Below are 27,539 nucleotides of genomic sequence, written 5' to 3' on the forward strand. Positions count from 1 at the left end.
CACACTTGAGGGGGTTTCTCTGGGGCCTTGGTTTTCTGGCTTTGGGAACACTTACGATCAAAGCCCCAAGAAGGCATTTGCTTCCAGTTCCCATAAACACACTGAGGCCTTTTGCTCTAAGGTGGCATTTTGGATCCTGTCTCAGTAGAGACATCTCCTCATTGTCATCATCTCCACCTGCCCCCTTTAGCATTTTGTTTGTGTCACCGAGCCCAGCAGCAGAAGCCCCACAGCTGCTTCAATAATGTGACTCATTTTCATGTCCCGTCTTCCTCACTTTATCTCTCCCCCCAAACCCACTCAAGCTGCTGCAGTTGCAAAGGTGCTCTGCCAAAACGTATTCCTCTTTCCTAATATTTTATTATATTGCCATCTGTGCTGAAAGCCTCTTACTTTAAAGGATCAATGTTTAGATCTGTCAAATAATAGATTTCCTTTACCAAATTTTCCCCAGTAGTAACATCTTACAAAACTACCGCATAAAAGCACAACCAGGAGACTGATGCTGATATGATAGATTTCCCCTGTTTTCTTGTGCTTGTGTGCCTTTAGATCTATTTGGTTCTATCACCTGTCCAGGTTTGTGTATCCACCACATCAGTCAGGATATAGAACATTTCCATTCCCACCACGATCCTTCCTGTGGTCCATTTATAACCACACACATCTCCCCACTTCCAAGCTGGTTCCTAACTCCTAGCAACCACTAATCTGTTTTTCTTTTCTCAATTATTATATAAATTCCAAAGCATTATATAAATAGCGTCATACAGGAGGTAACATTTCCAGAGTACCTTTTCCACTGAGCATAATTCCTTGCAGATTCATCCAAGTTATTGCAGGTGTCAACAGTTTGTCCCTTTTTGTTGCTCAGAAGGGTGCCAGGGTATGCATATACCTGTGAGGGTCACCTGGGCTGTTTCCAGTTTGGGGCTATTATGAATAAAGCTGCTATGAACATATGTGTGCATGTCTTTATGTGAGCATACATTTTAATCACTCTGAGATAAATTCCCAGGAGTACAATTGCTGGATGGTATGGTAAATGTATATTTCATTACTTTAAGAGATTGCCAAACTGTTTTCCTGAGTAGCTGTATATTTTGGTCTCTATATCCAACAGTCATGTAGGAGTGATTCAGTCTCTCTGCAGCTTCACCAGCATTTTTTGTTGTCACTGTTTTATATTTTAGTAATTCTGATAGGTGTCATTTTTCACTATGGTTTTAATTTGTATTTCCCTGCTGACCAAAGATGATGAATTTACTTCACATTTTAAGTTCCATTTTTTTTTCTTTAGAATTTTCCATCTGAAGGAATTAATTCTTTTTAATTAATTTATTTTTTATTAAAGGATAATTGCTTTACAGAATTTTGCTGTTTTCTGTCAAACCCCAACAGGAATCAGCCATGGGTATACATAATTCTTTAAATTATTTTGGCTGTGCTGGGTCTCTGTTGCTGCGAGTAGGCTTTCTCTAGTTGCAGCAAGAAGGGGCTTCTCTCTACTTGTGGTGCATGGGCTTCTCACTGTGCTGGCTTCTCCTGTTGCAGGGCGTGGGCTCTAGAGTGTGTGGGCTTCAGTAGTTGTGGTGTGTGGATTCAGCTGCCCTGCAGCATGTGGGATCTCCCTGGACCAGAGATTGAACCTGTGTCCTCTGTAATGGCAGATGGATTCTTAACCACTGGACCACCAGGGAAGTCCTAAATTCCATTCTTGTATTTTTTTCTTAATGAAGTCCAGAAGTTATAAGAAAAAGAGTAGGGCTCACCATATACATAGAAAAGTGTATACTTCTATCTGGAAGGGACTTTGATGATCACTTGTTGCCTCTCCTATAAGAGTATCATTTAGAATTGGGTAGATAACAAGAAATTTATTTTCTTTCCATGATTAATTAGCACTTCTTATTGAATTATTCTGCAAACACATTTCAGGAAGAAAAATATGAGTCAAATTATTGCCATTAAGAGAAACTATTGCCATTGGAGAAGAGAACAGTAACCCATTCCAGTATTCTTTCCTGGAGAATTCCATGGACAGAGGAGCCTGGCGGGCTACAGTTCGTGGGGTCGAAATGAGTCAGATATGACTGAGTGACTAACACTTTCACTTTCACTTTTTTTAGGGATGAAGAAAGTGAATCCAGGTTACACATGACATTCACTGTTCTTCAGAGAGATTATTATGGAGCAAACAAATATCAGTTTAAAATCAAATGGAAATAAATCAGTTTTCTGCTATGATGGAGCCTATAGAGATTCACAGAGCAGCATATTTCCCTTCAAAGATGAGGAATCCCATAGGTCAGCCCACTTTCTACTAGCATTAGAGGTCGTTTCTTTCTTCAATTATGTTTGTCGTATAGTTATGATTGAAGATTTTCTGCTTCTCCTGATTTTAAAGGGACATCACTTCTGGAAAGAGACTAAGAGGTCTGCACATGCCACATTAAACAAATGTACATCCTGATGCTTGGCCTACAAAACATCTTCAGATGAGTGGAAAACTGACTACACTTTGAACCTTGTATGTGGCTATACTGAAGTCAGGCATGAGCAGCCATGGCATATGATGAAGATGGTGGGAACCAAGTCTGGGGCACTGGAACCCCTTTCCAGTGTGGAAGAAGTGGGGACAGGAGTGCCCCAAACTTACCTTGCCCTCTTGGATGGTGACCACATCGGGGAGGCCACCCACCACCCGGGCGCGATCTGTAAGCACAGGCATTTCTGGTTAATCACTGAAACTATAAGCACCAGCCATCACATGCACAGAGCCACCCAGCGGAACTCATTGTTCTATTTAGTTTCCCTCTCCTTATAGTCATTGTATACCTGCTTTCACTATGCAAAATAAGCAAATGATCCTGCAATTTCTGAACATTCATCTCCTTCACACACAGGTGCCTCTATCTGGACCTGAGATCACATCACGATCCGCTCTATAACCCGGGTGGCTGTTCTCAGCCTGAGCCTCCTGCAGCTCAGTGAGCTCGGCCAGAGTGGGCAGGGCAGAGCGTGGCCCCTTCCGTGGGCTCCCCTCTGATTCAGAAAGGCTGCATAAGTGGAGGCTGTATGCCAGGAGATCTGGAGGCTGGAGAAGACATGGGCTTTCCTTGGGGCCTTCCCTAAAAAGCGTCCCTTTCTCGTTTCCGGGGAGTTCTTCAGATGTTCTGCAGGGCCCCTTTCTATGACTAGGGGACAGGGGTAGGAGGGGTGCTGAAACCCAGGGCTGACACCCCCTCCCCCGCCCCCGCCCCCGCCAAGCTTTCCCTCGGTCCCAGGGAAGGACGCCTTTCTGTCATTCATTCAGCACTAATGCTGTGGCACCGCCCTCTCCTTTTCAGCCTGCTCTAGTGAATGTGTGACTCTACATCCTTATTTCTATTATACATTCCCTTCTCCACCAAGTCAGGCTAAAGCTTTGAATGAGTCTCGACTGCCTTCTGCTGCTGATTCCATTGCACATAAAACCACCTGTGGGCCCGACTCACTGCCTGGCCCCCTGTACCACTTACTGGATGGTGCTAGGTGAGTCATGTCAGTATGAGGACCTCAGTCTCCTCATTGGGCAGGGGTGGGGGGGCTTGCATTAAACCCATGGTTATGAAGCTTATCTACTCTGCTCCCTGGTGTACGTGGGATTCATCCTGACTTCCGTGAAGATAGCTTGGCCCTCACCTGTGTTATTGGGTCCACGTGGAAGATTTTGTTTGAATTAAGTGTTCTGTGCAATTGTTTAAGAACAGGAATTTAGACAGGCTCTCAGGTCACTTGCAGCTCTAAGATACTGTGGTCCAGAGACCTCAGGAAGGAGCTCATGGAGCAGAGGGAGGGTCAGGCTTCTTGTCCACAGGAGAGTTCAAGAGAGGGGAGAGACGGTCAGCAGATAGTCTCACTCCTCCTCCTCCTGGTTCCCGTCCCTGAGTTCAGGACTGACTCTACAACCACAACCTTCAGTGGTTTTCAAATTCTGCTCCCACCCTGAGAAAGAGCCTGAATCATCACAATGGTTCATCCGTTACTCCTGGGATCCTGTAGATTCTGGGATTCTATAGAATCCTTTGTGTGTGAAGCACGGTTGAGAGGGGTCAGGAGAGAGCACATTTCTGTGGACACAGGCTTGACCGCTGGGTTAGGGTCACTCAGCCTTATTTGGTCTTTCAGAAAAATGGGACCACTTGTTGGAGGACCAGCTATAGTGATTTACATACCAATCTACAAGTTTCATTAATATTTTTTCTTTTCCTTAACATATTGGCATGGCCAAAAAGCTTGTTCAGATTTTTCCATTACATCTTATAGAAAAATCCCAAAGGAATTTTTTGGCCAACTCAATATATACACTTTTCTGACATAGGGCACCTGTTGCAAGTGATGAACAACCTACTGTGTGATTTGCAGCCCAGAGATTTTTCATGTTGAGGCTGGGAGCCATTCTTACAGTGTAACCTGGGACCTTCTTTTCCAGACAGTCTTACTCAAGAGACTCAAGGACAACACATGCGGAACACCTAAGGTTTTAAATATATATATAGAAATGAAAGAAAAGGAAAAAAAAAATGCTTTCACTTTCCTCCATCTGCAGTAATAACAGAAAAATAAAAGTTGTATTTTGAAGCCACACTAGGAATAAACTCAAAGGGGTTTACTTACTTTTCTCGGCGATGGCAGCTTGTCTGTGGTTGAGAGAAACGAACAAACACACAAACAAAGAAGGGTTTTGTTTTAGTGTTACTGCCAAGTAGCCAACCCCAACTGCATTTCTGTTTCTGCTGCTCAGCAAAGCAGCGGGAACTGCTGCTCCGCCTGCATTTTCCCCAATACGGGACCCTCGGCCCCGCTGATACAGATGGGGAGGGGCACAGCTCAGAGACAAGGGTGCCTGTGGGGGCGTCGTTGGGAAAGGGGGGGACTTACTTCAATCTCTGGAATTCCGCAAAGGCTTCATCGTAGGCTTGAAGAGAAAAAAAGAGAAGTTAGAATTTTCTCACCCAGAACTGGCCACACACAGGGGCCTATGAGAGCTCACAATGTGAGCACAGTGTAATCAGTCCAGACCTGATGTGGTGGGCTTTGAAGGAGGCTGCACCCGAGCAGTCCCTATGACTCAAAGGCTTAACAAGAGAAGCAAATACTTTCTAGGCAGAAAGCATGAAATAGTGGATTTTAGAAGCTCTCGATTCAGTGAGAAGACTTCAACCCTCGAAACAGAAAAGCAAAGTTTCGCTCAGCCAAAGATGGAATGGGATGAAACTGTGCTCAACGTTGTGTGGAATGGATGCATGCATATGTACGGCTGAATCGCTTCGCTGTTCACCTGAAACCATCACATTGTTTGTTAATCAGCTATGTGCTAGTCACTCAGTTGCGTCCAGCTCTTTGTGACCTTGTGGACTGTAGCCCACCAGCCTCCTCTGTTCATGGAATTCTCCAGGCAGGAATTCTGGAGTGGATTGCCATTCCCTTCTCCTGGGGATCTTCCTGACCCAGTGATCGAAGCTGGGTCTCCTGCATTGCAGTCAAATTCTTTACCATCTGAGCCACCAGGGAAGCCCCCAATACAAAATAAGAAGTGTTTTTAAAAAAAAGATGGAATGGGAAGAAAAGTCTGTTTCAAATATGGGTTGGTTCTGTTAAAACTCCTGAGCAACAGAAAAGCTTTCCTCTCATTAAATCATTCTGCACGTCACAGACAGCTAAACTCTGTTCTGTGGTCCGGCCGTCCGTTTGCAGTAGATCACAGTGTGTGCCAGTGCTAGCCCGAAGCACTGCTTCTATGCTATGCAGGAGATGAATAAAAGACACAGAAACAAAAAAATGAGAGTTCTAAGATAATTTTTTTCTGAGCCTACAGAGTAAGGGACTTTGAAGACGTCAGGCAAAAATACAGCTTCATTTTTGAATCTTTCTCACCTTGTCTTTAAGCTCCCCTGTGGTCTGGGAATTGTAACATTTTACATCTAGAAAATATGTACATAAAACCAGTCTGCCCCCTTTTATAGATGGGAAAAATCAGCACAAAGCCAGGCTTACAGGCTGTGGAGGTGGACAGCTGGGCTAAACAGACTACTTAGGGCTGCTCTTCTTGCTCACATCACACAAGAAGACAGCCTGGCTGAGCTAGTATGTTTGTTTCCTGCAGGGGACCATGCTGGTCAGACAACCTAAGGCTTCTTGTTTGATAGGGATTTGAGAGTTGGGTAGTTAAACGAGCTTCAGTGGGCAGAGAGTGAAAACAAATTTAAATAAGTTTTGAGTGGGATGAACTGGGAGAGTAGCATTGACATACATACACTACCCAGTGTAAAATAGCTAGTGGGAACCTGCTATAAAGTACAGGAAGCCTCCATCCTTTTAAAAAAAGCCCACATCTTCCATAGCTGATGCTTTTGAATCATGATGCTGGAGAAGACTCTTGAGAGACCCTTGGACAGCAAGATCAAACCAGTCAATCTTAAAGGAAAGCAACCCTGAATATTCACTGGAAGTACTGATGCTGAAGCTGAAGCAGCTCCAATGCTTTGGCCACTTGATGCAAAGAGCTGACTCATTGGAAAAGACCCTGATGCTGGGAAAGACTGAGGGCAGTAGGAGAAGAGGGTGACAAAGGATGACATGATTGGATGGCATCACCAACTCAATGGACGTGAGTTTGAGCAAACTCTGGGAGGTGGTGAAGGACAGGGAAGCCAGCATACTGCAGTCCATGAGGTCACAAAGAGTTGGACACGACTTAGCAACTGAACAACAGTGACAGCAATCTCCACTTTAGGTTCTAACCTGCAGAGCACCCATTTACCTTGTCCAGAAAGGTCCACCATCTTCTGGTGTCCGGTTTTACCATCAAAGAGCTCCATCACGTACTTGCCCTTGTCGTTAGGGGTGGGCTCGTTGATCTGAAGCCAGATCTGTTCCCCAGTGACCCCACTCTTGATTCTGTCTGAGTACTTAATAGGAGTCCCACTGTTTTGATCAAAAGAAAACCTTGTTATCGGTGGCTTTCATCCAGAGCTTACCTTTACTTTGTCTTATATTGAAGGTCTTATCATCAAGTTTTACAGACTTTCAAAATAACAGGAGATCCTTACATGCTCTTTTGCTTCAGAGAAATTATGGGCCCTGAATCACAGAATAAGGATTCCAAGGCTTGGGGTGGTGGGGTCTGGCAGTCTGCACATTGACCTCCCAATAGTGGTCTGGGACTCAGATTGCAGCACCAGTACTTCTCAGGGGTATTAATTATCTTTGTTTCTGCTTGGGTTTATTTGTAGGACTAAGGGAATCTTTAAATACAAAAGGCCAGACTCTACTTATTATTACTGCACGTCTCACGCAGATAGTCTATGGCTATAAACGGGGTTTTTACAGACTAGTTAAAAACAGATCTAAGGAAGTTCATCTGTGGCTGATGTCTATTGACACATGTGGTTACAAAGCTATTTAAGACAAACGTAAATATGTGCTCAGTAGTCAGGCCAAGAATAAATGAGAAGCAGAGTGGCTGTCAAAATGAATGAGGCACCTACTCCGACCCTGGATGTGTGTCTCCTCCTATTCTGCAGCTGGTCATATGCAGACCCGCACATCATCTTCTTTACAAGATAATAAAAGCAAATAGAGCCCTTGGATCTGACAGTCTAGAAACACAACTGTTAAAGATGAAAAATGAGAAGAAAGGTGGAAGTAGTGTACTCTCAGGGGCTTCCCTGGTGGCTCAGATGGTAAAGAATCTGCCTGCATTGCAGGAGATCCAGGTTCAATCCCTGAGTCAGGAAGATAACCCTGGGGAAGAAAATGGCAGCCCACTCCAGTATTCTTGCCTAGAGAATTCCATGGACAGAGAAGCCTGATGGGCTACAGTCCTTGGAGTTGTAAAAAGTCGGACACACCTGAGCAATTCACACACACACACAATGTACTCTCAGTGATGTTAAACTCTATGAAAAGTTCATAAACATGTGAAGAAATAGAAAAAAATAAGTAGTAGCTGTAGGTCTTCCTGACCCAGGGATCCAACCTGGGTCTCCCTCCTGCATTGCAGGCAGATTCTTTACCATCTGAGCCACCAGGGAAGACCAGAAAAATAGAAGGTAGTATACAAAACTACTTTTTTACAGCAACAATTACACATGGAGAAAAGACTGGAAGTTTCCTCAAAATGTTCATACTGTGGCTAGGAAAGCCATGGGTGGTATCATATTATAAACTCTTTCTAAGTTTAGTATGATAGTAAGTATATTTTCTAAAACAAGCATGTACTATGTTTGGGGTTGTAATAAATAAAATGAACTTAAAAAAATAAAAACCCAAAAATCTCCGCCAGAAATTTCAGATTTCAAATAAATATTCAGCATTTTTCTTATATACCACATTCTTTAAAAGATATTAAAATTAAAATGTCATAAAACATAGGGTAAAGGAACCCATCTGTACCTATAGACTTTAGCCTGAGCAGTATATATGTATATGTCCTAGAGAGTTAGAAAGGCAGACAGTTCTCTACTGTGCTGTGGTAAGTCTTGAGTTCTTTAACCTCGGGCTAACATGCATAATGGGCTTTCCCATGGCACAATGGTAAAGAATCTGCCTGTCAGTGCAGGAGATGTGAGAGATATGCTTGATCCCTGGGTCTGTAAGATCGCCTGGAGAATAGAATGGCAACCCGTTCCAGTATTCCTGCCTGGAAAGTTCCATGGACAGAGGAACCTGGAGGAATACAGTCCACAGGGTCGCATAATAGTACCTTACATTTGTAAAGCATGTCATGGTTTTCAAAGTGTGATTAATTCTCTCATTGAGTCCATCAGTGTTATGAGTTAGAACAGGTATTACTGCTCCTATTTTATATGAGGGAAACCTGAGTTTCAGAAAATTAGATGACTTGCCTAAGATCCAAGGGAAGAGAGGAGCAAACTCAAGATCCAAACCCATTTTCAGGTTTTTTTTGCATCACACCACCTACTTACATAAACCCAGGGAGAGCAATTGGTCCTTGGTTCCTGAACCTTTTACAGTCACACATCTGTGCGCACACAAAAAACTCATGTAGCTGACATACCAAACGATGTACGAAGCTTATGCCTTACTAGTCTGACAGCAGTTTCTATAAACCCAATGTTCTAATTTTTGGGAAAATGTAATTCTATTAGAGATGATGTAAAGCCTTTTGATTGATGATTCAATTAATCTGTCTTCTCTTATTCTTCAGACGGATATATTAGAATGCTCTAGATCTCACAGAGGAATTTCCTAGAATCTGATCTATTTTACCTTATAATCACTTTCCTAAAATGTACCTGTGAGAAATAGAACAAAGGAATGAAACTCCAGGCATTCAAAGTGGAATTTCACTTGTTTTCATTTTTTTTAAAAGAATTCAGGAAATCAATAGTAATAACAATAAACCTAACAAAATGCTGTTCTGCATAACAGTAGAGTCATTTTCAAGAAAATGAATGAATTTTCATTTCAAATGAATGCTTCATGGGACCCCGGTCTGGTGAAACATTCAATCTAGACCTTTAAGGCGGAGAAGGCAATGGCAGCCCACTCCAGTACTCTTGCCTGGAAAATCCCATGGACGGAGGAGCCTGGTAGGCTGCCATGGGGTCGAGAAGAGTCGAACACAACTGAGCGACTTCACTTTCACTTTTCACTTTCATGCATTGGAGAAGGAAATGGCAACCCACTCCAGTGTTCTTGCCTGGAGAACCCCAGGGATGGCGGAGCCTGGTGGGCTGCCATCTATGGGGTCACACAGAGTCGGACACGACTGAAGCGACTTAGCAGCAGCAGCAGCAGCAGACCTTTAATGAAACTTGAATCCAGCATAGTGCTGTGATGGAGGAGCTCTGGAGCCAGGCTTCCTGGGTTCAACCCTTCACCTATCACAGAGTTGATGACCTCAGGCAAGTCACCTTCCAGAGCCTGAGCTTCCTAGTCACTAAAGTGAGAAGTACCCATCTCACAGAGTTTGAATATTAAATGATTTCATACCTCTAAAGGGCTTGGAGCAGTGCCCAGCATATTGTAAATGTTCACTGAGAAATGGACTATTCTTGCTATATTAGTAAACAAGGAAGTCATGCCATGAGTGATCACAGCCCTTGAAATGTGAATTTCTGAGCCCAGAGGGCACCCAGGAAGGAGAACAATAACTGGGATCAATACCATGAGGTTGCAACCCTCCCTACAGGTGAGCACTGAAGGCTCAGGATGTGAAAAATGCAAGATACTGCCCCCAGATAGCTGAGATACATATGAAAGGAATGATTTCAGTAAGCCCAGACTTGCACCTTCCCATATAGAGAAAAGCACTAAATTCCTTAACTTGAGATATCTGGTTTTCTTAAATTTACAAAAATACTTTTGATGTTCAGACTACTTTCCCTTTGTTGCAGACATCTATGTAACCTGACTCCTCCCCCCACCTCCTCAGAACAGTTCTTTCAGGGCTACTTGAGAAGCTGCCTCCTGGGCTTAAGTCCTAAAAATTTGCACCAAATAAAATATAACTCTCAACTTTTAGGTTGTGACTATTTTTTAAGTCAACACCACTGAAGGGAAGCTCTAAGTAAACACTGTTGTTTGACTCCTCCCAGGGACCCACAGGGACCTTCTGCTCGGCAGGGCGCACAAGGACTTTGGGAATGAGTGTCCACTGCAACCCAAGAGTGGATGAAGGTGGATGTGCCTCACTGGTTTCTGTGGCAGCCTGCTGGCCTCTCTCAGCCAGGAAATTTCAGTGAACCACAGAGGTCAAGGACCCTCTCAATGGTGTAAATGGGAGACCTGGTTTGACTAAGAAACCTACTTCAGGCCTTGGAATCCCAGTTCAAGGAGAACTTGAATGAAATCCGTCCACAACTGCACAAAGGAAGCCTGGGGTTAGAATGGATCTTCAGGCTCAGTCTAGTTGAAATACACATTCCCAAAGTCATCTTGAGATCTCCAAAGCCTTCTGAGGAAACATGCTAATGCCCCACTATGCCAACTGCTACAATGGCAGTGATGATAAAATCGGGCACCGCTTTGGCTCAGGCTTCTGGAGTCAATGAGCTTTAAGCCACACAACAGGAAGCTTGGTGCAGGCTGCTGCAGTTTTGTCCAGAGCGCAGCATAGGTTAGGTGTTCTTAGAAAGACCAGATAAGAACCTGGCAAAGCGTGATTGTGTGGAGGTGGAGGTAATGTTACAGAGGCATCTACAAATTGTGATTTGAGAAGGGGGATGACAGAGGATGAGATGGTTGGATGGCATCACTGACTCAATGACATGAGTTAGAGCAAACTCTGGGAGATAGTGGAGGACAGAGGAACCTGGCGTGCTGCACTCCACAGGGTCGCAAAGAGTCAGACACAACTGAGCAACTGAACAACAACAGGTCAAGGAGACAGATGCTCCAAGCCATGACTGGCCTCACCACATCCATGCTAAGGGAGAGTGCTAACCTCACACTGAAGGGATGGCCTGGATGTTTCTGTCCTACGCTCCTCAACATCAGACCTGAGAAGTAAGAAGGCTCCTTACCTGAGTACCTCCTTAGCAGAGGGCTGTTGTTTGCCCAGTCCTTCCTCTGACTGGAGAAAGGACTTCTACACAGCAGTTAGGTTTTTATTCACTTACTTGTGGGACCAGTTAACTTTCAGATCATCCACGTAGTAAGTAACAAAAGAGTAGAGCCGGATGCCCTCAGCTGTGCTCTGGATCTTCAAATCTGTTGCAGACAAAGCTGCAAGAAGAAAACACGTATTTAACACACCTGTAAGCCCATCCCAGTCTTCCCAGGTGGCTCAGTGGTAAAGAATTCCCCTGCCAATGCAGGAGACACAGGTTCGATCCCTGAGAAGGGAAGATCCCCTCAAGAAGGAAATGGCAACCCACTCCAGTATTCTTGCCTGGAGAAGTCCATGGACAGAGGAGCTTGAGGTCCATGGGGTCACAAAGAATCAGACATGACTGAACAAAACCAAACCCACCCCAGAGAATAGGAAGTATTGCCTTGTGAGAACTTACCTATTATTCTACATATTTCAGTCATTAGCTCTTTAAAGGCTGTGGAAAGAGATTCATAAAGCTTTAGCATAAAAATGCTCAATGTCAAGTTCAATCTCACACTATTAGTCACATACGCTCTCAAAAGCATCCTGTCACAAGATGGACTTATTGACCAATTGGTAATACAAGCTCTTTGATGAAAGAACTCAATTGTTATCAAGTTTTAAAAGATCTCTGCTCCTATTTTGATATTTTTGTTCTCTCGAATTCTTTGTAAACTGTCACCATATTTACATTCTAGAGAAAGAGCCACAGTGAGAATCCCAGGAGTGTTTTTTGCTTTAGAATTCCCTTCTTCCTAAATCCCAGGAAGGCTTCGTTTACATTAGAGGAAGTTTTCTCATCTGTGGTATCAATTCACGGTGAATTAACCATCTAAGTTCCCTGATATTTCTCAGCCCAATTAATGCTTTTTGCCAATAAACAAGAAGCACATTTAGTCCTGCCTCCACCAAAAGTAGGAAGGTAAAATCAAAGTCAGACTTCTGCTGTTCGTCAGCAATGTTGTTAAAGATCTTGCTCGGGAACAAAACTGGAAATGTGGGCGTCCCATGTAGGTTTTCTTTATCATGATATAATTGTCATCAGAGGTCTTGGGAAAATGGAAATTGTTTTCTTGCTCTGTTACTGAGAGGCTTCGCGTTCCATATATAACCTTTCCTGTCACCTTTAAAATAGTGGACTATTTTGAGACATGCTTTTCATGGTAGTATTTGATCCTGAAACAGTCTTCATAGGTTTGAAACAAAAATTTGAAAACAGACCTCTAGTGGATTGTCAACTATACATTCTCTGAGGATCAAAACTACATTTCTGACTTGAAAGGAAGACTAAAAGTGAAGTTTTTGTTTTTTAATAAAATTCGCTGTGCTGTAATGACAATTAAAACAAAACCTATGGACAAAAGATGAGCATGACTTGAATCACCCAGCTCAGTCTCACTTAGAATTCTGGTCACTGGTGTATGGAACACACAGAACGGACCCCGGTGGACTGACCTTCATCCACAAGCTTCAATCTGCTTTTATCTTTTCCTCTATCGTCTTTCAGGACAACTTCATAAATCCCAGCATCTTTCTTGGAAAACTAAGGGGAGAAGAGATACACCACGTTGCAGCTTATTGTAGCCTCAGGATATGGCATTTGCATTTTTCAGGACCCATGATTTATAGAACTGCCATCAAAACACACTGAACAAGCATTCAGCCATGTGAGCAATGACCAGTTCCCAGAGGGACTATCCATCAAAGCTAGGCTAGCCAGCAGCCCCGAGTTTTCACCCTCTAAGGTGACAATTGACTTGAGGCTTAAAGTCCTCATCCTTTGCTCTGCCTTCATTTTAAGAACTAATGAGCACATGTATTTGAAAGGTAGCTTCTTTTAGACAAAAAGTAAATAAAAATCTATACTGAAATAAATACTATGGCTGATTGCACCTTTAGGGAATGAGTAGAAGCTGAAAAGCAAACAAAGAACAGTTCGCTTAACTGCCCTGCCACTCACCCATCTATGAGAAAAACTAGCTCAGAGAGGCAAGAGTTGTGGTGTCCTGCCAACACTGTTTGGATGTCTGACAAACCCTCACTTATCACAAAGTGAGAGAAGCTTTGTGTCTTTACCGCTTGTTTTTTTGGTGACGTCAGGGCAAGGATCTATGCCCAGGGCAAAGGAACACATAATCTAGTCTCTGTATTTTGGAAGAATGTGGGGTACAGAAGTAATATGCTACATTTTATATTTATAGTCACTTACCTCTGTTATAAGGAGGGTACATATGCCATCCTTAAAGTCATGCTTTTCATCCACTGAAATCTCCCTATCATCTTTGTACCATATAATACTAGTTTCTTTCTTAATATTCGCCACCTAGGAGAGAAATAGTAGTTATACTTCTCAAGATAAAGGAATGTTATCTTATGAAATTAAATAATTCTTAATGTAGCATTGGATATAAGAAAAAGTAGAGATTTCAAGAGAAATCAACTGAAAGCTGTTTTAACTGTTAGAGTTTAGAATAAAACAGATACAAAAGAATAAACGTAAATTAATAGCATCTTTATTTCCAGCAGAAAAAAATAGACTTTAAAATCATCTTGTAAACAAGAAAGCATAGAAGCATACAAACTAACATACAGACTTAAGTAAAATATAAAAATTTGAAATCCAAAGAAAGACAAATCCCATTAGATTAAAATAATAGTCTGTGTCACAAAAACAAATGACCTTATTAAGGTATCAGAATGTAGAAGCCCCTATCTATAGCTAACTACTTTTGTAAGATAAATGAAGCTTTGCAAATAAATGCGAAGGGGAAATACAGTAAAGAAATCTTTTAAATTAAATATTTTTCCAATTTTATTGAGATATAATTGATGTAATATTGGATATGTCTAGTGTATACAACATAATGATTTGATATATGCATTTTTGCAAAATGATTACTGCAGTGAGTTTAGTTAGCATCCATCAAGTATGGTTTAATAAATTAGTTGCTTAGCAATTTTTAGGAAATTCATTTAAATCCTATATCCATAAATCATCTCACAAATTTCAAATGGGCTAAATGAGTTCATATGCTTAAAGGGAGCTTAAGCTTTATCTATGATGTTAGAATTTTTTATGAGGGAGAGTATATTAATGTATTTCTTGTATAATTAAGCCTGTATGAAAAAGTAAAGATGTCATACAAATCAAGAAAACAATTTCAGGGACTTCCAGGGTGGTCCAGTGATTAAGAACCCATCTTCCAGTGCAGGGGATGCAGGTTTGATCCCTGGTTGAGGAAATAAGATCCCTTGTGCTGCAAAGTGCGGGGCAGCAGGTGTAGGGGGAGGGTTAGCGGGGATGAGCAGGCAGGGCACAAGGTTTGGGGGGCAGTGAAAATACTCTGTATGATACAATAATGATGGTACAGGTTTTTATACCTTTGTGCAAACTCACAGAGTGAAACAGAATGTCAACTACGGACTTTGGGTGATGATGTGTCCATGTGGGTTCATTAGTTGTAACACTTGCACCATTTTGGTGGGCATGCTGATAATGAAGGAGGCTATGCACATATAGGGACAATGGTAAGTGGGAAATCTATGTACCTTTCTCTTAAATTTTGCACTGAACCTAAAACTGCTTTTTTTAAAAAAAAAGTCTTAATTTTAAAAAAGTCTGTTTTTATTAACTAGGACATGTGTGATGAATTAAAACAATCATCTTGACTTTCCATATTTTTATATTGTTTTATTTTAAATATTTCTTACCAACCAACGATTACAGTAACATTCAACAAACAGTAAAGGCATATCACTCATCATTTTGGTGCAAATGATAAGAGATAAGAGGAGATAAGAATGGAGGAGATAAGAAATTGATCTTCCTTTTCGTCTCACATTCTATTTTATCTTTATTCTCTTTGTACCGAATTATTAAAATTTTATTTACTTCTTACCTTGCATTTTAATAGTACATTACATTCACCAGTCACTTCCCAGCTCAAATACTCAGCGAAATGTGGACCTATAAAATTTTAATGACATCAGCAAGCAGCAATGTTAATCATGAATGCAAAAATCCAAACTCATTCTTAAATTCTAAGTTGATTTATGTTTAAAGTAAAATTTTTGAAATTAAAGATTTAGTTTTAAAATATTTTAAAATGTGTAATAAAATGTGTAATACTTTAATCATTTGTAATGATAAATGTTTTCAATTACTTTTATTTATCAGGACATTATTAACAAAGCAATAATATTCATTTTAGTTTGTTATGGAAATAACCTTAGAATATTTTGTTCAAGAAACTGAAGATTTTCTCTTTATTCACTGCCTACTTTTACCTTGTTTCCTGATCCATTCTTGACGCTGGAATTCGGCTTCTTTCTGGAGCTTTTTATAAACTGAAATCGAAAAACAAAGAAATACGAAATAGAGTTGGGCGGTATAAGCGTACATGCCAGTCACTGTGCTAAGTTATTTACATTCATTATTATAACACTCACATCAGACCACCTTATTTGTTTTAATTATTCATAGATAAAGAAAAAGGCTTAGGAAGGCTAAGAAACTTGTTCAAGGTCATGAAGTCAGGAAACAGTCAAATAGCTTTGGCTACTGCCAATGTAGAGACCTGGCCAGCGTTTCCATTGCTTTATTAAATACTACATTTTAAATCTTGGTGATTTCCACACTGGCTTAATAACAGCTGCCATACAACCAAGTTGTAATGGATGATTAACTGATTTGACATGCTCTGCTCATGCATATTTTTCTTCTTCATTTAAGTAATTTAAAGCAGGTACACATTACAAGAGAGTTTCATAGTTTCTGAGACATAATACAGTCTGGGTTGTATTGTAGTATCCTTCACTGGAGAATTTTAGTAATAACTACTTGTTTATATGTGAGATAATTTAAGTGCAGTCTTGCCTGTGGGTCAGTGATCACTTTGGTGTCCTTTTAAATTAACTTTCATTTCTAGGAAATAAAGTACTATGGAAAGTATTAGCTGTAAATTGCACTTTGAACATTGGAATCCAATTGAGAAATAATTCCTGCTTCTCCCACGTGACTACTTTCCTGTGGTGGGGTATTTACATTAAAGGAAGTAGCAAAGGCTTTCAGATAATGTTCCACAGAACTCTCACCATCTCCAATGAGAACAAGGGTAGAATGGCCAGTTGCTCTTCCATCTTGAACCTGGAAGGTATAGGTGCCTTCATCCTCATCCTGTAGTTTTTCCATAAACATTTCAATTATACCAGTGTTTCGATCAATATGCATCTTATATTTCTTCAGTGTGAAAAGGAAAAGAGAGGAAATATGTGAGATAGGATGATAATAAGCCATGTAAAATAAACACGCAAACTCCAAAGTATCATAATATAATAAAATTACTTGTTAACACTTTTTTAATGAGCAGTTTCAAAATCCTGTATCCAGAAAAATCAAAATATGTGGAATCTCTGACCTTGACCAGAACTGATTATTAAAAGTCTGACATTTACTTTTTAAAATATAATTAAAGTTTCATTACCCCAAATCATAAAATGTTATCAAAAAGTTGTTTTTAGATCCCCATTTTATTTGGGTAATATGATACAATCAATCTATATTTCCTTTCACATTTCCCACTTTTGAAATGATTTAGACCCCCCACCCCACGTTCAGTGGTTTTTATTACAACTTATCTGCATTCTAATGGGGCTTTCCCAGCCCTATTAGACATCGTATAACAATATGTTTAAAAATCTAAAAATTAAACCTACCGGCCCTTCAAAAATCTCCTTTTCATTAAATATGTAGTTGACTTTGGCATTGGGAGACAGCTTCTCAGCCTGCATCCAGAACCGGACCTGGCCTTTCTCCAAAATTTCCACTGCCAATTCTGATTTAACTGGGACCGCTATGAAAAATAAAATAAGAGTAGTAATTAATTTGGAGGAGGAAATGGCAACCCACTCCAGTGTTCTTGCCTGGAGAATCCCAGGGACGAGGGAGCCTGGTGGGCTGCTGTCTATGGGGTCGCACAGAGTCGGACACGACTGAAGCGACTTAGCAGTAGCAGCAGTAATTGTATTGATGACCAATTGTATTGTATGGATTTTTTCAACAAGTGGAAAGCAATAGAAGTAGTGACATAGTACCTTGTTCTTGTGAAGTGGAGGCAGTGAGAACACTGTAGGAAAACTTGCTATGGAGGGACACTAGAACTGGGTTCTCATCCTGACTATCATAGAGGTACTAAAAATGAGGGGGATGATCTTACCTCCTAGGGTCATTCAGCTAACTTTTCTGACTTTCTACGGTTAGCTTTGGTTAGGATTCAGTTCAGTTTAGTTTAGTCGCTCAGTTGGGTCCAACTCTTTGCGACCCCATGGACTGCAGCACGCCAGGCCCCCCATCCATCACCAACTCCAGGAGTTTACTCAAACTCATGTCCATTGAATTGGTGATGCCGTCCAAGCATCTCATCCTCTGTCATCCCCTTCTCCTCCCCTCTTCAATCTTTCCCAGCATCAGGGTCTTTTCCAAAGAGTCAGTTCTTCACATCAGGTGGCTGAAGTATTGAAGTTTCAGCTTCAGCATCAGTCCTTTCAATGAATATTCAGGACTGATATCCTTTAGGATGGACTGGTTGGATCTCCTTGTCATCCACGGGACTCTCAAGAGTCTTCTCCAACACCACAGTTCAAAAGCATCAATTCTTCAGTGCTCAGCTTTCTTTATAGTCCAACTCGCACATTCATATATGACTACTGGAAAAACCATAGCTTTGACTAGGCAGACCTTTGTTGGCAAAGTAATGTCTCTGCTTTTTAATATACTATTTAGGTTGGTCATAACTTTTCTTCCAAGGAGCAAGTGTCTTTTAATTTCATGGCTGCAGTCACCATCTGCAGTGATTTTGGAGCCCCCAAAAATAAAGTCTGACACTGTTTCCATTGTTTTCTCATCTATTTCCCATGAAGTGATGGGACCAGATGTCATGATCTTCGTTTTCTGAATGTTGAGTTTTAAGCCAATTTTTTCACTCTCCTCTTTCACTTTCATCAAGAGGCTCTTTAGTTCTTCTTCACTTTTTGCCATAAAGATGGTGTCATCTGCATATCTGAGGTTATTGATATTTCTCCCGGCAATCTTGATTCCAGCTTGTGCTTCTTCCAGCCCAGCGTTTCTCATGATGTTCTCTGCATACAAGTTAAATAAGCAGAGTGACAATACACAGCCTTGACGTACTCCTTTCCTGATTTGGAGCCAGTCTGTTGTTCCATACCCAGTTCTGACTGTTACTTCCTGACCTGCATGTAGGTTTCTCAAGATGCAGGTCAAGTGGTCTGGTATTCCCATCTCTTTCAGAATTTTCCCCAGCTTGTTGTGATCCACACAGTCAAAGGGTTTGGCGTAGTCAATAAATTAGAAGTAGATGTTTTTCTGGAACTCTCTTGCTTTTTCCATGATCCAACGGATGTTGGCAATTTGATCTCTGGTTCCTCTGCCTTTTCTAAATCCAGCTTGAACATCAGGAAGTTCACGGTTCACATATTGCTGAAGCCTGGCTTGGAGAATTTTGAGCATTACTTTACTAGCATGTGAGATGAGTGCAATTGTGTGGTAGTCTGAGCATTTTTGGCATTGCCTTTCTTTGGGATTGGAATGAAAACTGTTCTTTTCCAGTCCTGTGGCCACTGCTGAGTTTTCCAAATTTGCTAACATATTGAGTGCAGCACTTTCACAGCATCATCTTTTAAGATTTGAAATAGTTCAACTGGAATTCCATCACCTCCACTAGCTTTGTTCGTAGTGATGCTTCCTAAGGCCCACTTGACTACAAATTCCAGGATGTCTGGCTCTAGGTGAGTGATCACACCATCGTGATTATCTGGTATGGTTAGGATTATTTAGGGACAATAACAGTGTGATGAAGAGTCCAGAACTGTTCCCTGTAGGGCAAGGTCAGCTGCTAATGAATTGTGATGACAGGCAGTTCATTTTCCATCTCTGGGCCTTACCTGCCTTCTCTGTAAATGGATGGAATTGAACCAAATGTCCTCATTGGCCAAGATACTTTCCTGCTCGAACATGCAATGATTTAATTACAGTATATAATTATAATTATATATACTTTCCTCAAAATATTTGGAAAAGAGTTAAGTTTTATTTTTTTAACAATGTAACTCAATTTGGAGGTTCTTTAAGCTGTTTAAGAAATGAATCTTAAGAAAGAATTTATTTTGCTACATATGTAAGATGAACTAGCTTGTCATTTAAAGTCTATCTATCCCAATGGTATACCAGTTCATTTAAGTTCTTAGATTAAGCAAAATTTTTCAGATGCAAATAAGCAAGTCATGATCAAGAAGCTATATTAAAATAAAGTATGGTTTACTGCACATAGAAAGTAAGGAACTATAAAATATCTCAATAAACTGTGGAAAATTCTGAAAGAGATGGGAATACCAGACCACCTGACCTGCCTCTTGAGAAACCTATATGCAGATTCAGGAAGCAACAGTTAGAATTGGACATGGAACAACACACTGGTTCCAAATAGGAAAAGGAGTACATCACCCTGCTTATTTGACTTGTATGCAGAGAACATCATGAGAAACACTGGGCTGGATGAAGCACAAGCTGGAATCAAGATTGCTGGGAGAAATATCAATAACCTCAGATATGCAGATGACACCACCCTTATGGCAGAAAGTGAAGAAGAGCTATACAGCCTCTTGATGAAAGTGAAAGAGGAGAGTGAAAAAATTGGCTTAAAACTCAACATTCAGAAAACTAAGATCATGGCATCTGGTCCCATCACTTCATGGGAAATAGATGGGGAAACAATGGAAACAGTGTCAGACTTTATTTTGGGGGGCTCCAAAATCACTGCAGATGGTGACTGCAGCCATGAAATTAAAAGACGCTTACTCCTTGGAAGGAAAGTTATGACCAACCTAAATAGTATATTAAAAAGCAGAGACATTACTTTGCCAACAAAGGTCTGTCTAGTCAAAGCTATGGTTTTTCCAGTAGTCATATATGAATGTGCGAGTTGGACTATAAAAAAGAAAGCTGAGAGCCGAAGATTTGATGCTTTTGAACTGTGGTGTTGGAGAAGACTCTTGAGAGTCTCGTGGATGACAAGGAGATCCAACCAGTCCATTCTAAAGGAGATGAGTCCTGGGTGTTCATTAGAAGGACTGATGCTGAAGCTGAAACTCCAATACTTTGGCCACCTATGCGAAGAGTTGACTCATTGGAAAAGACTCTGATGCTGGGAGGGATTGGGGGCAGGAGGAGAAGGGGACGACAGAGGATGAGATGGCTGGATGGCATCACCGACTTGATGGACATGAGTGTGAGTGAACTCCGGGAGTTGGTGATGGACAGGGAGGCCTGGCGTGCTGTGATTCCTGGGGTCACAAAGAGTCGGTCACGACTGAGTGACTGAACTGAACTAAACTGATAAAATATCTCCAATTTATACCTGTATATCTTAAGCCATTTGAACATGAATGAAATTTTTAAAAAGTTGGCTGACATCTCCCAATATCAGCTTCTGAATTTCTTGTAACTTGAAAATGTTCTCTACAAAGACTTCTCCAGCCAAAAGATCTATATCAGAGGTGATTCCTGGACATGCTCTCTGGAAAAGGATGATTGTTTCTCAAAGTTTTGTAGTCCTTCACTTTTATCAGGGAAAACCACCCTTTGCTTTCACTCAACTATTCTTAAACACATCTCAAAATTTAAAAATATGTTTAAATTCTTAAACATATCTTAAAATTTTAGCATATGCTATGTTTTAAATTATAAGTAATTATAAGCTTGGTATAAGATTGTACCAGATGTACATTAATATTTCCTTATATTTATAGCAAAGCTATCCTTTTCTTTTCTAATTTTATGTTTTAGTTGATTAACAATGCTGTGATAATTTCAGGTGTATAGTAAAGTGGTTCAGTTATACATACACATGAATCTATTCTTTTTCAAATACTTCTCTTATTTAGGTTGCTACATAACATTGAGAAGAGTTCCCTGTGCTATACAGTAGGACCTGTTGGTTATTCATTTAAACATAGCAGTGTGTACACATCAATCCCAAGCTAACTATCCCTCCACCCTCTCCCCCAACCACGTTTGTTCTCTAAGTCTGTGAGTCTGTTTCTATTTTGTAAACAAGCTTATTGCATCATTTCTCTAAAACTACCCTTTTTAAGCTTCAGGGATGCCTTTCCTTCGCACTATTCCATATTCATGTGAACGTCAGTTATAGAGTCATTCCATGCAGAGCTGAAAGGAGGCTCAGACACCATCTACTGTGGGTTTCCCCTGTGGCCAGAGATGGGCTCTGATGTCACATCTCGATTGAGCACAGTTACCTCCTCCTGAAACCCCATGTTCTTCACCTGCTGACATGGCTATTACTTGCCTCACAGGCCACCATGAGTGACTATGGTACCAGAATGCAGTGAGCCACTGTAAATAACCACTGGTGCTCAAGAAAGGCGAGCTCTCTTTATCCCCTGATTTTACTGATGACAAAACTCAGGAAAGCTTAGTAACATAACCAGGTGGCAGAGCTGAGATCAGGGTTATTCCCTCTACTTAGTGATCTCTTGGTCCCGGCCATCCATTCTGAAGAACACTCGTGGTTTTCCAGTAAGAACAGATCAAGAACAGACCTCAGGGTGGTGAGAGCAGGGGCTAAACCTTCTCCCTACAGGATGCTCCTGCTGCAAGTAAGTCTCAAGGGGAGTAGAGAGTAGAGTCTCTTCCAGAGAAGTGTGATTTCGTTCCAGGGAATCTCATACATGAGTGATGCAGTTACGAAGAAGCCCAGTGTGTGGGGGTGGTTGGCAGGGACACACTCTCCCGGAAGCCTCCAGAGCCCTTAGTTCTCACTGCCCTGAGGAATACAGACATCATCCGGGGAGCCCAGGCCGCCAAGGTTCACCGGGCAGGTGCACGCACAGAAACAGTCCATGTCCTGGTTAGTGTCAGACCACCTGGGTTTCTTCACCCTGGGTACCTGCTGTGTCCTTCTGGTCTAGTTACTTAACCTCTCTGAGCCTCACTTTCTTCATCTCTAAGATTAGATCACCATAGTACTTACTGACCCTTTTAAGGTCACTGAGGAGTTTAAATAACACATTCCATTTAAGCACCCTATAAATAGCATGTAATAGGTACTCTATAAGAGTGGCTATTAATATTTTGGTGACTCTTCCTCCAGTTGTTTAAACAACACCGTATAACCACCAATTGTAAAATATATTTACACCTAAGAGGACATACCAAATAGATATAATTTGTGTATATGTGCTTGTGCATATCTGTACACGTGGAGTATATATATAAATGTACATATACAAGTAGGACAATAACCAGTGTCTACAAATAAAATATATATCATGCAGAATGTTTTTGTTTTTTTACATGAAAGTGGATTTATTTAGAAAGACACATATTCCATAGACACAGAATGCAGTTCATCAAAAGGCAAGAGGCCTGCAGGACGTTGCTGATACTGAAATATATCTTCCCTCCCCCACATACCATGAATATATATGTGTGTATATTATATATATATATATACATACACACACATATATTCAATAAACTGACTTTCTACACTGCAATTTAGTATCACAACTGGCAAGACAGGCTAGGTTATTTTCTATTTTTAGCTTTATATATATATATTTTTCCTTCTGCTCAGCCCTAAATTTCCTTAGGCTCTTTTCTCTGGCAGTTAATTTGCTCCAGCAAAATATCTGTTATTTGTAGGCTTAAGGCATATGTTTAGTGGTTTTCAAAATATTTTTGAAAACAGCTTAAAATAGAATTTACTGTGTCCTGGAATAAAGGAACACCACACTCTTTATTACACTCTGTAAGGAATGAGATCATTTAAGACCTTAGAAAATCTCAAGAAGATGACTTAATTATGCATCAACATATACTAAGAAGAAGTGGATATAAATTGAGAAATTGGATATGCTGCTTTGACCCTGTCATCACGTCTCTGAAGACATTCACATAGTGACCTGCCTGAGCCAACAGCAATGAAAGGAACTGAAGCTGTGATATTTAAACGCTGCTTCAAGGGGCTCACAGAAGCTCCCTTTGGTTGGGAGAGTTATGCTTTCACGTCAGAGTTTTTAATGCATCCTTAGGTTTTCTCTGAGCTGACCCAAAACACCACTCTTGGTCTCTAATAGAAGGGTCCCTGAGTGTGCTGCTCTCCTCTCTCCTACAGCCAGCAACCAGTGTTGACACTCATGTAGAATAAAATGTCTCAGCATAAATGACAGGGACAGCAGGCAGTTACTACCTGCAAGTCCATATGATCACTGGACCGCAGGGAGCCTGGGCGCCTCCAGTTCTATGGTAACACCCTAACTTCCCTCCTCTCCATCCTTCATGCTAAATGTAAACATTGTTAGGAGCAGCTGTTGCCTAGACACTTGGTCAATGTTTGCTGTCTGACTAACTAGATTAGTGGGTGCTGCTCTTTCTGTTTTGCATGATAGACAGTGGGAGTGTTCACAGGCTCCGGCTGTGCTGGGCACTGTGACTCTCTCTTCCATTCCCCCGCCTCACAACACAGGGAACAGAAAGGGAGGACATCTGTACGGTAGGCAGACAACTCTTCTGCAAGTGGATTTGTCTAGATCACTGCTCTGTTTCAATAAGTATTTATATTTTCCCTGAAGAGTTCAAGGATCAATGCCCTGGTGATTGTCTCTCACAGCGCCTCTATATGATGGGGGCTATTAATGATTATAATAGCCATTCCTGGAAAAGAAACTAAGACCTTGGGAAAGTTGGGGTAAGTTGCTCAGGTTCAAAGAGCACAGAACAAAGAGAGTCCAAGCCAACCTCTACTCTTACAATTTAAAAAGAAATAGCTTTTAAGACACCATTCATGGTATTACTTTTCCAGTTTTATGGTGAATAAGCTTACAGAAGGGAAGTGGTTCTCCCCTGGAATTCAGACAGCCTGCATCCGGCACCCTCACCCCACTGTGCTCTGCTGAGTAAAGCTGGTTTTGCAAACGTTCCAGCTGAGGCCAGTAGTCACCAGCACCCAGCCGCACCATGAAGCATGTCATGTATTCTTTGGGAATGTGAAGAGGTCAGACAACTGGTTTTAGAGCTTTGTTTTTTAATCACAGCTCTGCTGAGAATTTCAGGAAAGCTGGAGGCCCTCTCCCTAGAGTGCATACATACAACATACAACGTTTTGCCTCTAGTTTGGGGTCAGGATATGGTTTCCTGGGTCCCTGAAACTCTTGTATTAGTGCAGAAGTCTTATTTTAGGCATTAAGGAAGGAAGACAAAATTTCTGAATTAAAAGAATGAGTGATACTATCACTCTCTTTTTTCAGAGTGTAACTTTTCAGATGCTTCACTTCTCTGGCCAGTGGGTACCAATGTTAAGCGATCCAATCAGGTCAGTGGAACTTTCCAAGTATTGTCTCAGACTTCTTTCTCTTCTCTTAGGTGTCAACTATGGAAATTAATCTTTTATGTAGAGGGTGCTTCATTGAAGGGTTTGATGATAGTTCAGAGAGATTCTTACTCTGATCAAGGCATATTTACCTTACTTTCCAGTAGTTTTAAAATGGAAGGTACTGTCTTTGTTGTTGTTTAGTCGCTAAGTCATATCCGACTCTCTTGCAACCCCATGGGCTGCAGCCCACCAGGCTCCTCTATCCAAAGGACTTCCCAGGCAAGAATACTGGAGTGGGTTGCCATTTCCTTCTCCTGGGGATCTTTGCAACCCAGGGATCAGACCCGGGTTTCCTGCATTGGCAGACAAGCCATCAGGGACACCCATAGGGTGCTGTTTTTAGATTGTCTTTATTTAGAGGTATGGTTCTTCTATTAAACACTAACATTAAATTGTTTAGAAAGAGCTGTTTGCCTAAAAGATATACAAATTACTGTGTCTAGAAGATATATATATATGTGTATATACATATATGTAATATTCTGAAGGAGATCAGCCCTAGGATTTTTTTGGAAGGAATGATGCTAAAGCTGCAATTCCAGTACTTTGGAAGAGCTGACTCATTGGAAAAGACTCTGATGCTGGGAGGGACTGGGGGCAGGAGGAGAAGGGGAAGACAGAGGATGAGATGGCTGGATGGCATCACTGACTCGATGGACATGAGTCTGAGTGAACTCCAGGAGTTGGTGATGGACAGGGAGGCCTAGTGTGCTGAGATTCATGGGGTCACAAAGAGTCAGACACGACTGAGCGACTGAACTGAACTGAACTGAATATTCCAAAATATGTAGCAAAAGATGAAGAATGTAATTACTCAGCTGTTACACCTACGTAACCTGACAGAGCTCTACGTAGCAGAGCATGGGATGTGTTTCCTGTCACTGTTCTTTGTATTTCTGGAGAACGAAGTGAAAGCTAAACCAGCTCCTTTGGAAAGGGCGTCTGCAGCTACCAATGGATGTTCCATTATACGTTGTCAAGAGAGTGTCCTCTCTTGATCCTGTCAGAGTTGTCTAGTGCCATGGCTGAACTCTGAGTGTATTGTGGACACTTACTTGGGAACTTGTGTTCTTGACTGAGAGCAAGCAAACGTTTCAATTCTGTAGGGAGAAAATGAGAACAATTACAGCTTGAACTGCTAAAACAGAAGTCACTTAATCCTGGAGAACCACTGAGAAGTCAAAGCAGGAGTCGACTCATGAATGAACTGATTTTGACCTACCTTCCTCATCTATCAAGTAGCTTGACGCTATTCCATCAGTGTCTGTGACATCGCAGGAGTAAATGCCCAAGTCTTCCGTCCCGAGGTCTTTGAAGGTCATTTTCGTCCTTCAGAACAGAATGCTTTATAAGAAGCGAGGCTGTGTAGGGCCTGGGGGCTGTGCCCTGCCCTGTCTCCAGCCATCTGCACATGCTGCTCCCATCATGGGGAGCATGTGCTCCATCTGCCTTGCTGACCTAATGCTCACCCACTCTTGCTGCTTCTGGGAAGGCTTTCCTGACCTCCTCCCACAGGGTGATGGTGATGGGACAGGGAGATGGTACCGATCTCCCATCCCCAAGCTACGAAGCATATCAATGCATACCCCAAGTAAAGAGATTTTCAGCTGATCACCCCTTGCTGGGCAGCCTGAAAATCCTTTTCTTCACAGGGCAGAACCACCCAATGCCCCTGTTACGTCACCCCTTGCACTTCCCATTTTGGAGGTTATTAATTGGCATCAGTATTGCCTACTTCATTGACTATATGCCTGCACTTTGTGTCTTTAGGGATGAGATGTGTTTTGCTCACTGTTGTGACCTCCAGCATCCATACCTTATCTGGCACATAATATGTGCTTAATAAATACTTATGGAATGAATGTATGGGTCAATGGTCTAGTTCAGTTTGTTTTCTAACTTTTGTGAGTCACATAGCTAGTCAGTGTCTAAGATCATCCAAACATTTATACGTTTGTCAAGTTAGTTAAGGAAGAAATAGTTTCAGTTTGATTGTCTTTCCTTTGACCAAAATTATGTTTTACTTCAAGGATCTTACAGCATAGTGATAGCAGAATGTCTTAATTATATAGAGTATTTCCTTGCTGTTCTCCAACAAAATTACTACTCTTTCTTTTATTTTGGGATATATTGGATTTTTTTGTAATAGAAATAATACTTAGGAATATTATGCTTTACCAAATGTAATCTAATCTGGTTGGCACTGTAAAGATACAAAGTTTGATAAGTAAGATGAAATTAAAAAAACTCAAAATCTTGGGGTTGAAGGAAGTAGCAGATCATAAAATTAATCCCCTTCACTTCTCTGTGTTATAGAGAAAGAAACTGGAGATCCATGGAATTAAAAGCTGCCCCAGGTCACACAGTGGTTCCTGGTAAAGCTGGCCTCCTGGTGACTTGAGATCACCTCTCCCATGCTTCTCTCTCCTATAGAGTTTGTTCCAGGGCAGTACTGTGTCTCTCACGAG

General features: G+C 41.3%; 1 protein-coding gene across 1 annotated transcript in view; it reads right to left on the minus strand.

Moving 5' to 3' along the window:
- The window catches only part of MYOM1 (myomesin 1), a 117,945-nt gene that overhangs the window by 1,601 nt on the left and 88,805 nt on the right, over positions 1-27,539 (minus strand). The window contains exons 23-36 of the mRNA XM_052660544.1: positions 26,294-26,400; positions 26,127-26,171; positions 17,321-17,457; positions 16,700-16,844; positions 15,893-15,952; positions 15,505-15,572; positions 13,815-13,928; positions 13,061-13,148; positions 12,021-12,059; positions 11,631-11,736; positions 6,806-6,969; positions 4,924-4,960; positions 4,660-4,682; positions 2,660-2,715 (exon numbers count right to left, since the gene is read on the minus strand). Of these exons, the coding sequence (XP_052516504.1) occupies positions 2,660-2,715; positions 4,660-4,682; positions 4,924-4,960; positions 6,806-6,969; positions 11,631-11,736; positions 12,021-12,059; positions 13,061-13,148; positions 13,815-13,928; positions 15,505-15,572; positions 15,893-15,952; positions 16,700-16,844; positions 17,321-17,457; positions 26,127-26,171; positions 26,294-26,400 (1,189 nt within the window). The remainder of the gene's footprint in view (positions 1-2,659; positions 2,716-4,659; positions 4,683-4,923; positions 4,961-6,805; positions 6,970-11,630; positions 11,737-12,020; positions 12,060-13,060; positions 13,149-13,814; positions 13,929-15,504; positions 15,573-15,892; positions 15,953-16,699; positions 16,845-17,320; positions 17,458-26,126; positions 26,172-26,293; positions 26,401-27,539) is intronic.

Source organism: Budorcas taxicolor, chromosome 22 (assembly GCF_023091745.1).
Source record: "Budorcas taxicolor isolate Tak-1 chromosome 22, Takin1.1, whole genome shotgun sequence".
In the NCBI taxonomy this organism is placed as follows: Eukaryota; Metazoa; Chordata; class Mammalia; order Artiodactyla; family Bovidae; genus Budorcas; species Budorcas taxicolor.